General features: G+C 31.3%; 1 protein-coding gene across 49 annotated transcripts in view; it reads right to left on the bottom strand.

Annotated features, from left to right (window-relative positions):
* The window catches only part of RIMS2 (regulating synaptic membrane exocytosis 2), a 688,984-nt gene that overhangs the window by 362,208 nt on the left and 312,114 nt on the right, over positions 1 to 14,662 (bottom strand). For 48 of the 49 annotated variants that reach the window (XM_037738660.1, XM_037738699.1, XM_037738669.1 and 45 more), the window contains one exon: positions 6,809 to 7,734. In XM_037738660.1, the coding sequence (XP_037594588.1) occupies positions 6,809 to 7,734 (926 nt within the window). Of the gene's footprint in view, positions 1 to 6,808; positions 7,735 to 12,321; positions 12,610 to 14,662 lie in introns of those variants that run through there. The other variant, XM_037738678.1, reaches the window with a different exon arrangement.

Genomic DNA, 14,662 nt, shown 5'->3' with positions numbered 1-14,662 from the left:
AAACACTAAAATCCTTTCACTTATATAATATTTCTAGCACAGGCTAACAAAAATAAAAGGCTATTCCAGATACAATTTTCTAGGATGACTCAACTACCATATATGCAGTCAAATTTAAAGTTCAACTTCTTACCCTTGTACCCCAAAGCCGGAATTCTAGGGCAGGAAAAATGCAATCTTATTTCATGTTTCATATTCTAGTACCATAGATTACTGATATTTGATATATTTTAGTTGGAAGAAATAATGAATAAATAAATCAATTAATCTACTCTAAACCTCTTGAAATACTGAATTATTCTTAGACTTAACTTGTCTGGTATTTCAATGCTTTTTAAACTCAAATATAAATGGCCTATACACCATTAGGGCATTTGCTCTTTTATGTCTCTCATCAATTAATAATATAATAATAATATATTCTTCATGAAAGTATACATTTTTCTACCCATTGAACAAATTTAATCATCAATTTTTTAAGCTCTACTAAATATTAAAATCTAGGCATCCTGTACCAAATTCGAATCCAACATAACAGACTTCACTTTCAATTAAAATTTGACATTTTTATATTAGAAGCTAACTTCAATAAGTGGTCTATAGTTTAATTTTGCTTTTACTTTTTCATTTAATTAGCTAAGGACTCTGCCATATATCCCACACACTGAAATCTATAAGTTTATTTTTCTTAGTATCTACTTGGATAATAAGTTTTCCATTAAAAACAGTAATTTTTCTGTAGGCAAATGTTTCATGTGGTATTTCGTTCATTGTTAATAAGAAAATATTTATGAAAAGGGAAAGCATTACCATCTTTAAAATGTTAAATCCTGCAATTTGTTAGGAAACAAAAAATTCTCCTTTGTTCCTATTTGTAAGTTTACCTTCTGGTTGTGCACTTGACAAGTTAACTTTGAATTAGTTTAGCCTCTTAATCTGCTTACATTTATGTTATATAATTTCAAGCCTCAAATCATGATATGTATTTGCAACTTGATTTCTCATCAAGTGAAAATTATTTTAATTTTAGAAAAGATATGATGAAATAATTTTATAATGTTGCCTAATATAGCAGCAGAGTAATTAATTATATTCATGTAACATCAATGTCATTGACTCCTTTTTATTTAAGGGTAAAGTCCTAAGAGTCACATTAAAATTGGAATAATTATTTAGCATAAGATTGTTTCACCCATAGGTGGAGTGAATATATGAGAGTAATCAACCTTTGACTTTTAAAAATTTTTATTTGTGAAAGTCTTAGTAAATTTTATTCCAGTCAGGAGTGATGGTTCACAACTCTAATCCCAGCACATTGGGAAGCTGAGGGAGGAGGACTGTCGGAGCCCAGGTGTCAAGATCAGCATGGGCAACATAGTAATATAAGACCTCATCTCTAATAAAAATTTTAAAATTAGCTGGGCATGGTGGTACAAGCCTGTTGTCCCAGCTACTTGAGGAGCTGAGACAGAAGGATTGCTTGAGCCAAAGAGGTCAAGGCTGCAGTGAGCTATGATTACACCACTGCACTCCAGTCTGGATAACAGAGTGAGACCCTGTCTCAAATTAAAAAAATATATACTATCTAGCTATCTAAGAATTTTTCACATATTCTCATTATTACAACTTGCCCTAAAATTTTTTAGTCCAATTGGTTTAGAATTCCTTAGATGTTTATAGTATTAAATACTATAAATTAATATTTTTCTCACACTGCTAATGTACATTATCTTCAACAGCCTAATTTCCTTACAAACATAGAGTAAATTCATTACTTTAAAATTATAAAAAATTATGAGATTATGTAAAGCAGTAAATTTCACTAATGATACTGACAACACCTAAACTCAGACAAATACAAAGCTGACATCTTTAGGGTTTCTTTTTAAAGTTTAAAAGATCATGCTTCTATCTAAAAGGTATAGTCTATCTTTCCTTCCTCCTATGCTACATCTTTTTTCCAAATTACTCTACCCCTATCTCCAGTCACCCTTTCCTTCTGCAAAATAAGTAAAAGTGTGTTGTGCTACTTTCAAGACTATAAGAATTGAACATCAAACATTTCATAATTTATAGCTAGAAAACTATCATACGCATGTATTCTTGCATTTTCTAGGACACTTTTTGTACAAAATTTTATATGGAAACATAAAAAGGCCTGCAACTACCAGCTAAAATTAGTCAGATTAGGCCATGGAACACAGAAGAAACTAAATATCTCCACAACAGACATTAAGTTAAAGAAGATCAAATGGGGTATCTTTTGCGCAGTTGGGCAAATAGTTGACAACATGGCTATTTAGTTAAAGTGAAAAATTACACAGGATTATAATATTAAGACATAGCTAATGAAAAGTTCAGAATCTATTATACAAGATATTAATTCACCACTGAAACTAATTTCTAGACCTTTCTCTGGATCTAAACCTGAAACGCCAGCATCAAGTGAGTCATAACATTCTAGTGTTAAATAAGTATCTTTAAAACATTTTTGGCCATCATCTACAGAAAGAAATATATATTTTACATTGTAACAAAACAAAAGTTTATAGGACACAATTATCCTTACTCTGTGCACTTGACTTTGATATTTTTACTCTAGTCTCTCTTTAAAAAAAAAAAAAAATGGTTATCAACCTCTCAATTGGCTCTAAAAGTGAAGTGGGGAGGAGACCCAATGAAGGGGATAAGGATGAGGGCAAGGGTTGGAGATGGTGAACTTTGCCTCACAAGAGATATCTGACAATGTCTGGGGATATTTTTGGCTTTCACAACTGTGATTATGGTTGCTACTGGCATCTAGTGGGGTAGAGGTCAGAGATGCTGTTAAACACCTTACAATGCATGAGATAGGGCAACAAAACAATTATCCAGGCTCAAATGTTAATAGTGCTGAGGTTGAGAAACCTAGCACAGTCTACTCAATAAGAAAATAATAGGTAAAATTACAAATCCAATGTTACTTTTTAAGGTTATGAAAAAATATATTTTAAACTTTGGGAAGAAGGTTTAAAATATTTAAATTCAGAAATACTATGATATTTGCAATCTAAGACTTACCTCCTTCTATAACCCAAAGGCAAAAAAGAAAAAGAAAAAAAAAAAAGAAAAAATATCAATTTGCAATTTCCTAACCCAATACAAAGTATGGGACAGTGATTAATTTAGTGTTATAAAAAGCAAACTATATCACATTGAGTTAAAAGATGATGAGTGTTATAAGAATACAGAGCAGGCAAAATCAGTAAATATGACTAATGCTTTATTCCTCTGAAGTCCTACAGTACCTGCTTAGTACAATTACCTTATATTGCTAGTTATTTTAGATTCTCAATTTCTAGGACAGAAAAAAATGTGTTACTCATTTCTACATTTTCCAATAGATCCAATCCATCACCTTGCAAATTCTAGGCACTGAAAGAGTTCTTGGCAGAAAAATAAGTAAATAGGTGTTCAGTATTTAGTGAGACACTGAATTACATCTCAACAAATTAAGCATATTCTTCTTAGTCTGAAAACAAGCCTCGTTCAATGTAGGAGAGATCTTGGAAGAGGAGAAACCAACACAACCACATCTACATGAACACAATTATACTTTCATTCAAAACTCTTGAGAGTTGTCCTATAGAAGTCTTAACTATCACAGAACATTAAGTAATCGAAAAGTGGTTTGAATACCGTATGATGAGTATTGTGTATAAATAGTCTCATTTAATCTTTACATGACTGAACAATAAAGACACTATTATCCTGATTTACAGATTCATAGGTAAAGAAACCGACCTAGGGTGGTTAAAAAGATAGAACAAAATCACATAGTTAGTGAAGAACACAACCAGGGTTTGATCATTCTCTTACTTCAAAATCGATACTCTTCCCATTAAGCCTTTCTGGTTTTGTTACACAAATAATGGCTCAGTCACTCATGAATTATAATTAGCAGCATCATTTAACAGAACAAACTGGATGAAATGACATCTATGATAAATTTGAGTGCAATTCTGTATATTTAAAATAATTAAATCCATCCGAAGTAACAAGTGAGTAAGACACGAGCCAAAGCCACTAACACACCAATAAAGCTAAAGATAGAAGAAGAAAAAAACCAGACGATCCAGAAAGACAGCAGAGAGAAAAAAAATTTAGGTAAAGTAAATTATAAACTTGCTGCTGATTGCCAAGGAATTTTATTATTAATAAACCAGAAAAGATTGTGCTACGTAGTAGAAGATATGATATACTAGGATCTTGAAAAAAATTATTCTGCTATGATAATGTTGCCTGGTATTATCTATACAGTATTGGTTAACATTTTAAAATTAGATAACTTGCTGCAAATTTGCCTTGCATATTTTTGAAACATTATGCACAAAACTGAAAAGAAACAGAAAAGTAAAGACAAGAAAGATACCTGAATTGTAAAAAACCTTCTTTGGACTGGTTTAGCATAGGGATAACAAAGTAAAGTGGTAATTACTTTTTTAATTTGATTTTTTAAAATTATACTTTAAGTTCTGGGGTACATGTGCAGATCTTGTAGGATTGTTACATAGGTATACACATGCCATGGTGATTTGCTGCCTATATCCCCCCTTCACCTACATCAGGTATTTCTCCTAATACTATCCCTCCAGTTGGTTCTCATCAGAATGATGTCACTACATACAAAAATACAGAAAAAGTGTTTAAAATCCATTAACAAACTTTCTTTAACTATTAGGAAAAATTTTCAAACATTAGTTAACTATCAAAGGTAAATCACAATGTTAGATACTAAAGGTAATTTATTCCCAAATCAATTTGCCAATTTTCTATAAATAATAAAAAATGCTACCTTAATGATGAAAAGTCAAGACATCATACAAATCAATCTCTTTCCCACAATATCCCAATGTCTCAACAGCTACAATTTCTCCTTGCTAAATTCAGTTATTGGGGAAATGTCAAACAGAAAGAGATGACTTCACTCAAATTTATTCCTACAAATTCAAATTAAAGCGTGGTTTTCTGCCAAATACCTGTTGACAGAAACTGTCCTCTGTGAAACAAATAATTAAATAAATGAGAAAGAGGACTATCTTTAAGAGTTTTTACTAGAAGTTCAAGTTCAGGAAGAATAAAGATGGGAGAGGTATTTTTTTTCTGTATTTGATAAATGTTTTACTTTTGCTAATTTGTTTCAAATAGGATTTTAATTTAACTCACACATAGCTTTTTATTTATATGAGATTTTTATAAGTGGTATTTTAGAATACTAAAACAAGGCATAAGTCCTGATAAGGATGTCTATCACGTATTAAAAAAAAGCTTTAAAGCACTGAATTTATACATTTCTGGGGTTTTTACATTTTTATATTCTACAAGTGAAGGCATTACTTTAGCAAAGTGTAATAGAAATACCTACTAGATAGAATCAATCTAAACCAAACCACCAAAGATAACAAAACTATCCTTTTCTTATTTTTTAGTATCATCATATACTCTGGCAAATGTGGAAAAAAAATGACCAAACTAAAGATTATTAAATATACTTAAGGAAGTATTATAGCTTAGGGAAAATAATATTTCTATATACTCCATAATAAAACGAATTGAGATCTATAGTTGCTCTTTACAGAAATAATGGGAAAAAAATTATCAAAGATACAAGATGTGGTTTCAAATAACCAAAGAAAAAAACACTAGATAAACATCAAAATGAGAAATATATTTGGCAAATTACAGTTAAATGGGGAAAAATCCTAATATACAAAAAGCTCTTATAAATCAATAAGAGAAAAACTAATATGCAGAGAAAGATAGTCAGAAGGAATTAAAGGAATAAACAGATAATTCACAGAAGATACCAAATGGAAATAAACATATAAAACATTCAACTTTACAATCAAATTCAAATTAAAATGAGAAAGAGATGGCATTTTTGTGGTTATTCAGTGGGCAAATACTTGGTGCATTGAGACTGAAAGCTCAAGTACATCTGACAAGAGTAAAGCACGTTACAACCTTTATGGAAAGCAATTTGGTCATCTGAATTAAAGTTTAAAATGATCCCAAATACAAATATATTTTTGAAATACTCAAGAGATGTACACCAAAAAATTGTGTAAAAATAACCATAATAATATTACTTATATTGGTAAATTGAATATTTCTTTATTTGTCAATGCCCCAAATAAAGAAATATTTAGTTTGTGGTATAATCTTACAATAGAATATTAGTGTAGCTATTTAAAATGTATTTCTAAAAAACACCTAATGGCTTGAAAAAAACACTTATAATGTGATATCAATTAAAAACAGTATATAAAATTATACATAGCATGATATCAATTTTATAAATCTATAAACCATACATGTATAGGAAAAAAATAAGGAAAATACAATAAAAGGTTAACAATGGTTAAATGGGGGAAAGAAATAGGGATAACTTGCATTTCATTTACATGCTTTGAAAACCTTTTCAGATGTTTTATAGTAAACATATTGTTACTTTCATAAGGAGACACAAAATATATATCTTATTTTAAAAACTAGTTAATGAATATTTTTGAAATATGTGTCAAGAGATACAAGAAAACTTTCAGAAACAAAGCAAGAAAGCAAGTTTTAAAAATCAATAGAACATCATTCTGTTGTTCTTATACATGAACAACAGAAGATATTTGAAATTTTCTTTACACATTCAATACCATTAAAAGACTTTTAAAATAAAGCTAGTAATGCCTATTAAATTTTCATTCAGAAATACAGCATATTAAAAAATGTTTATCTAATCAATTACAGCAAATTGTATGATTAGAAAGCTTACCTTTTTCACTTACACTCTCACTTTCAATCTCAACATCATCACAACTTGTATATTCGGGTGTGGAAGCCAATTCCTCCTCTGAACTGCTCAACGAAACCTGGCGCATTTTACCTCCTTTCTTTGATTTATGAGGCTTTGGCGGTGGAGGTCTCACTGACTCTGACTGGTCTGAACTGAGAGAATCATTCCTTAACATTGTTTCCATTTTTTCCCGTTTTGTTTTTCTTACAGCAGAGCTAGGTTCTAAGTGGTGCTGTTTCCTTAGTGAGTCAGTACGCCTCAAGTCTGGTCTATCTATGGGTAGTGGACTCCTCCGTGGGGTAGGAGGACTATGGTTTGTGGTCCTTTGTGCATAAGAACTTGATCCCTGAGCCTCTCGAGTTCTTTCCATTGAATAAGATCGCTGATTTTCCATGGCAGCTCTACGTTCAGATATAGATCTTTGCCTTGATGGTCGGTCCATCCTTAGCATAGAAATCCTGGAATCGTCTAGGTCAGCATTTGCCAAAGAAACATCACTATGCCTTCTCTCATGCCGTGCTCGGGACACTTCAGCATGGATCCGCATTTGTTCTTCATAGGGCTGTGGCTTTACTGGATAACGGGCCAAATTCGGATCACTTCGGTAGCGTGCCTGGTACTCTTCCTCTCTCCTTTGTCTTTCATATTCATCTCTGCTTTCCACATCCTCATCATCTACAATATATTCTTTGGAATGCCTATGACTTCTCCTATTGGAGTCCCTGTAACTTAAATGATCAGAGTCTTCATAAAACTGAGGTTCATGTTGAGATCGCCTATCAGCATAATCTGATGGAGATCTAGGCATTGCGCTATCGGAAGTAGCATAGTGTGAATATTCCTCTCTTTCTTCCCTTTGGTCGTATCTTCTATTCTGATCTCTGGACACAGATGGACTTCTTTTCCTAAGTAACCAAAGAGAACAATGAGAACAGAAAATGTTTAACAATTTTACATTTCACTGATTTGCTGGCAGGTTGATGGATAACTAAGCAGTCCTTTTGCCTTTTTAAAATTTCATTTTAAAGGCATACCGTAACAATGATTTTAGTAGTATTCATTTTATTCAGTTCAAATAAGTACTTTGTTGTGGTTATTAAGTACCTGAAGCACTATATCTGGAACATGCTTATGCTCCAAAATTAGATAATATGATATTCTGCTGCTATAAAATAACCTTTATTCTAATTTCCTTGCTTGGCTTGCTACACTTCCACTATCCGCCAACTATTATTCAGAAGCTTAGAAAAATATTTCCTTCCATCCTCTCTCGACCTAACATGTTGATATGAAAGTTATCTGAAAATGTAATGAAGTCAAACTGATTTGGCTCAAGAGTTGAAAAACTTTCTGACTAAAACTAAGTGCTGGCTCTTAAAAATCATTTTTCATTCATCATCTGTCTAGATCATTCCTAGAATTGGTTTACTTAAATTTTCATTTTATCATCATGTCTCCAACCCTTTTTTACTGAGCTACCTTAAGATAAGCAATTTAAATAGATAAATAATAATTTATTTATTTTAAAAAATCCTAGAAATCAGAAAAATACTGCTATTTTTGTTCCATCTTCATTTAGATTAAGGGCAGCTTGGTGATATTAACCTACACAGTCTTCAAATCTGACTCCTCATATTTCCTTACAGTCTCAAAGGAAGAAACTGCTTATTACCTTCTCAACCTACCCTTCTAACACTGGCAAACCTAGGGGACACTGCAATCACACATAATACTCTGTTAACAAAATATTCACACTAACCTCTTCTCTGGAATAAACTTAGGTAATATCAACTATTAGTCATAAAAAGCAATAGGATTAGAATCCTAAAGATAACAGAAAACGTTTAGAAAACTATTATGGGGATATTGCCAGGACAGAAGATAATGAAAGAGTGAAGTCAGTTGAAGTTAAAGATGACTAAGAGTCAACAGTTCAGTTGCGAATTTCTTAGTCAATGTTTTCTTGGCCCAAAGGCAGGAGCAGAGCAAGGACAGAGTGGAAAGACACAACCTGGCAAAATCAGCACTCTTCTCTAATATCTCCCCTGGGTGACAGAATCCCTTTTTCCCTCGTATTTGGAATACAGTCTACCAATCTATAAATTAGGTTCCCTAATCAAAATAGAAGTTACTCTAGGTTTTCCAGGTAGGAAGGGTTTTAATATAGGAACCAGAAGCTACACAACTGTTGAATGGACTATAGGAATAAAGGCCAGGAAAGTTAATGCTGATGGCCCTTGCCTGAAGATGCAAAGACAAGGGTTCTTAAAATGGACATTAGAAAGCTGCTGTGAACATCAAGAGTATATGGAAATCTTCCAGCAATTATCATAGCTGGCTACAGCATCAGGGTGGCCAATTAACAGGAGTTTGCCCAGGAGCCATTAAGACTTTCACATCTGCCCATCTGCTAGCCAATAACTAATGCTTGACAAGAATGGCTTCTGTATCTTCTCCGCCTTTCAATTCTCACATAAGTAGAAAGCCAGGATAAACACTAACCAGGAGCTATAAAGGAATAAGTACTGTAGAAAGTGAAGAAATAAGTTTATTCCTTAAATGCTTTGTAATAAAGGAAGTGGATATGATATTTTTTAACATTTACATTTATATATAAAACATTTAAGACTTAATTACAAATCCTTTAGATTACAGTTGTTACATAAAACCATAGACTCCTACAGTTTAAAATGTATAATCAAAGCATTCAAAAATTTATAGTATTAACCTAAACAACATCCTATGTTTTTGTGTATATGTGTGTGTGCACTATGCATCATTCATTTTATTTTTGTCATTATTTTTATACAAGTGACTAAAAAAAACACTCTAGCATGATAGCAGTCTATCATGAAAAGAACACTAGATTTAAGGAATCTGCAGTTCTTAGTCCTACTTTCGCAGTTAGCCAGTTATTTCAAACTAACCATTAAATCCTTAGGAGTTTGTGCTTTAAATTGAGAAACACAGATTTTGTGCAATGGTAACTTATACATTACTATCACAAACATATATCAGGTAAGAAAAAAAATGCCACACACTATCATATAAACTAGGAATACAAAATGATTAAGACACATCCCTTATTCTGGGTGAATGATTCTAAAATCCTCTTCCATTTCTTAGGTAGTATGATCTTATAATATTGATACCACAACTTCATCAAGTTAATACACCTACATGAAAGTTTAATGCATTAAGGATTTCCCATAATATATTTAATGTCAAACTGAGTATTATAGGATAGAAGTAAGAAAAAAAAGGAACACTTCATTCCTATCTTAAGGAATTAACATGAATTTTTGAAAGTAAGTAGAGTATAAAGTGAATACAGTAAGTATTTATAATAAGGGATTGTATTTTATCTTACTGATAAATAGGAATATTTACTTCCTATTATGGAATTCAGTTCCAAGAGAAACGCTATTAATAATTAGTCCCTAGCAAACCATCCAAGTGCTTTTAAAAATCATACCTTAGGAAAGTAGAATTCAGTATTAAATTCAGTAATCATATTGTTCTAGAGATTATGAAATTTGCCAGAAACATGTTAATCATACTGTAGATGTTGATTTGTACTGGATTTAAGACTATAACCACTATAAAAATAGAACAGTGGTTATAATCTGAAATTGGGATGACTATTCTCACTGTTATACAACTTAGGTTTTCAGAAATACACTTTAAGGTATAGTACCTTACAGTACATTAACATTATGCCAGAAACAATGCAAGATTTCATTCTAACAATACACATATCAAACAATAAAGAACCTGAAATCAATTACTTCAAAATAATAAATATTCTATCAAACAATCTTTACCAACTGTAAAATGAATTACTTCAGATATATTGTTCTTTAAATTTTAAATTACTATATTTCATAAATAATATATTCCTTTAAAGAACTAAGGAAAATCACTGAAAATTCAAGTACTGTACTTAGCAAAGTATGTACTCCATACTTTGCTACTGGTCTTAGCATTCATTATCACCAGGTGGAAAGTATTTAATAGGGAAAAAATATCATTGATAGTTTATACACTTCTCTAAAGAACCATAAGGCATTTAGCACTATTTAATTCATCTGTTATAATTCAAAGGAAAAAGAATGATTCATCTTAGATTTTTACATTTCACTTAATCCTTCAAAGATCTTGAGAAATTAAGAGGCAGAATCCAAAAGTATGCCTTTCTTTAGAATAAAATGTATTTGTGACATCATATAGTACCTTAAATCTTTACTCCTATGCATTCTATTAATCCCTATTTCTGTTATAACAATATCAGTATATATTTATATTCACTTTATATTTACCTAATATCAATTCACTTTAGTTCTCTATATTGCCACCTGTGTTGTTAGAATTGGTTTCTCTGTCACCATAGTGTTCTATTCTTAATTAGAACCAGTTTATAGAAAACTACATTTTAAACATCCTAAATCTACCATAATAAGTATTATTTCTATTCCTTGCTTACAATTGTTTGTCATGTGGACTATTTAACCTATTTCTAAATATTGTAGCTTGTATAATACATCTGATATTCCATTATAAATATTATTCTAATTTCCCAAAATAGTTTGCATAGGAAATCCTACCAATTAGACTCCTTAAAATTCCACGTCCAAAAATCATATTGACTGATGGGAAAACTCCAAAGAAGCTTCTTTCCCGATTAAAATCACTTCCAGATTTCCCAAAGGCATCCAGGGTTTACATGCCATAAATTAATTCATCAAGTTTTTCTCATTTTAATATTTATAGGCTTTACCATCTTATGTGATTTGTGTTACTAATATCACCTGTAATACTGACCATATTGATAAAATAATAATCAAATCTCTGAAAATATAGTCTAATGAACATTTGAAAACATTTATCAACAGTGAAAGATTACATGGAAACCTACATTGTAATATTCACATATTTTAACTCAACTGAAGAAATATGCAATTTTAAAAAATTATGACAAAACTGGACATACAGTGCAGAATTTGAAGATTTACTAATTTTTGTAAATTCAAATTTTATATTATGATATTAAGTACCACCTATATGCAAATTTCTGATTCATAAGCATCATTAGCAGAGATCATTAAAAAATTGTTACTTTATAAATAAAAGGTTGTAAATCACACTTGAAAAATCAATAATCTGAAAGAAAAAACCTACGTGTTTTTAAAAATCTTTATAAAACATGGATATTGCTAAATAAACTAATATAATACTTCATGAATGCAATTACATAATGCTAACTAACCGTATAGTTTAAACATAACATTGCTAAAATTTGAAGCTGTTAAAACACATTAAATCAAGGATTTAACAGAAGTATATGATCCTGTAAAACATGAAAAACAAAGACCCATTTCTATAATTCCTACAAAAATCTTTTAATAAATCAAATAATTTCTATTTATCAAAACATAAAATATATAAATTTTTACATATCACAATTAATATTTAATATATTTTAATTATTTTACCTTTTGTTCAACCAATGCACAGCTGTCGAGCATGAATCATCATGTTGACAAAAATACATCAACAGTGTGCCAGGCAGTGCTTTCATTTAATCCTTCTAGCTCTGGCAAAATCATAGGAGCCATCCTTAATCAGATGATTTGAAAGTCTCTACTTGCTTATAATCACTTTATTTCAAAACTCAGTTACTAAAAAGTTACACAAAAACAGAAACACTAGAATCCTCTAGTGATGGACCTGTTAAGAAAAAGGTTATTCTTTAATGCTGTTACTATGTGGCTGTATATAGCTCCAGGTCAAGTAAGAACATACCCTGTAAGGAGGATTATGGTACTTAGCTGATTAGTGCCTCACAATACTGAACACAAAATGCAAACTACATCCAAGGCATTTCTGGGCACTATGCTTAAAACTGGTGGATTTGGAAATTTATAAATCACATTCTCCTATATGAATTGCATTATTTCTAAAATAACAAGTTTATGTGCTTGTTATTGATAATTGTGCTGCTTAAGCTTTCACCACAAAATGTACAGTAATGGTTTAACAGGCCTATTCTGTAACTTCTTTTCAATTATTCAATAACAAGTGTCTTAATCCTCAATTAAAAGGCAATGCTTTCCTAAAGATGCAGGAAGCGGCAGTTTTTATAGAAATTTAATAAAAAGTAATGTGCTCTATGAACTAAGAAGTTGGTTATACACTAAGTTTAAATCAAATTTTGCTCATTTTAATTTATCAATTAACATCGCAATGCTCATTCAGTGATTTAAAAAATTTAAAAATAACGCCATAGATTCCTTCCTAGCAAAAGCCAATTATCTGTATATTAGTACGACAACTTTGAGAGTCATAGTTAAATGACTCCAAATAATTTTATATAAAACTGAGAAAAGGCCAGTGTTAGATGAGTAGAAAAAGATCAAAAAGTACCGTCCCGCTTTTAGGTCTCACACATAGCAAGTTTAAATGATGGTCTAGGAATATATGGTAGCACCATTCAACGATTTGTATAGGTATTCACCTCTATAACTTTATTTTACAATTGAGTGTAGATCTTGAAAAGATTATGGGGAAAATGTGGACCAAGAATGTGATTTTTTACCTCTCAGATTTCTAATAAAGACTGATAGATTATTCAAAGAGAAAGGCAACAAAAATTCAAAATAATTCATTTTCATAGGAATGAAATCAATAATAAATTTCAACAATACCCCCACAGTTCACATCAAACTGGAAAAAAATCCATTTTTTTTTTTTACGGCTTATTTTTATTCTTTCTTCCTTTCCTTTTTTTTTTTTTTTTTGTAAATTAGAGTCTCGCTCTGTCACCCAGGCTGGAGTGCAATGGTACAATCTTGGCTCACTGCAACCTCCACCTGCTGGGTTCAAGCAATTCTCCTGCCTCAGCCTCCTGGGTAGCGGGCACTTCAGGTGCACACCACCTCGTCTGGCTAATTTTCTGTATTTTTAGTGAGACGGGATTTCACCATGTTAGCCAGATGGCCTCAATCTCCTGACCTCATGATCTGCCCACCGTGGCCTCCCAAAGTGCTCAGATTACAAGTGAGAGCTACCACGCCTGGCCTATTTTTATTCTTTCAAGCTGATGAGAAAATTTCAGAAACATTACAGTTAATAGCAATTCTTCTTCCATCTTACTTTTCCTTCCATTCACTTTTACCTCCTCAGTGAGTTCTCTTGTGGTGTTCCTCCAACTGTAAGGCACACTCCGCTGCCAGTGCTCTTCTCTATCAATCATCTTGTTTCTAGCTACTCTTATTCATCTATCCCAGACTTTCATTTGTATCACCTTTAATATCACTACTGCCTTCCCTTCATTCTCTACTGATATTTCTAGGGCTCCAATTTCCTTCTCCCTTTCTCTTCAGAATGTTTATTCTCCTTTTAGGCCCATCTTCCCCATTTTAAACTCTTTAATCTTACATGTCTTCTTTTGTTTATTCCTTTTGTAACTTCCCATGCGTTCAAATTTTTGAGGACTCAAATTGGGATCTAAAAGATTTTCACGTAATCTTAATATCCAATTAAGATTGTTGAAAATATTTAAGACCGTCATCTTTTAAATATAAGTTGAAAATATTGTCATGAATAAAATAAAACAAAAATTAATTTAACTGGCATCTGATTCATAGAATCTTTTTATTGTTTTGTACTTTAAGATCCAATTGTAAGATTACAATTCTATAAATCACATCGAGGCTATGAAAAAGATTCTATGAATCAGATGCCAGTTAAATTAATTTTTGTTTTATTTTATTCATGACAATATTTTCAACTTATATTTAAAAGATGACGGTCTTAAATATTCAAATCTCTAGA

This window comes from Cebus imitator, unplaced genomic scaffold (genome assembly GCF_001604975.1).
Source record: "Cebus imitator isolate Cc_AM_T3 unplaced genomic scaffold, Cebus_imitator-1.0 Scaffold56, whole genome shotgun sequence".
In the NCBI taxonomy this organism is placed as follows: Eukaryota; Metazoa; Chordata; class Mammalia; order Primates; family Cebidae; genus Cebus; species Cebus imitator.
Note: the sequence above shows the minus strand (reverse complement) of the source record. Positions and strands in the feature narration are given on the sequence as shown.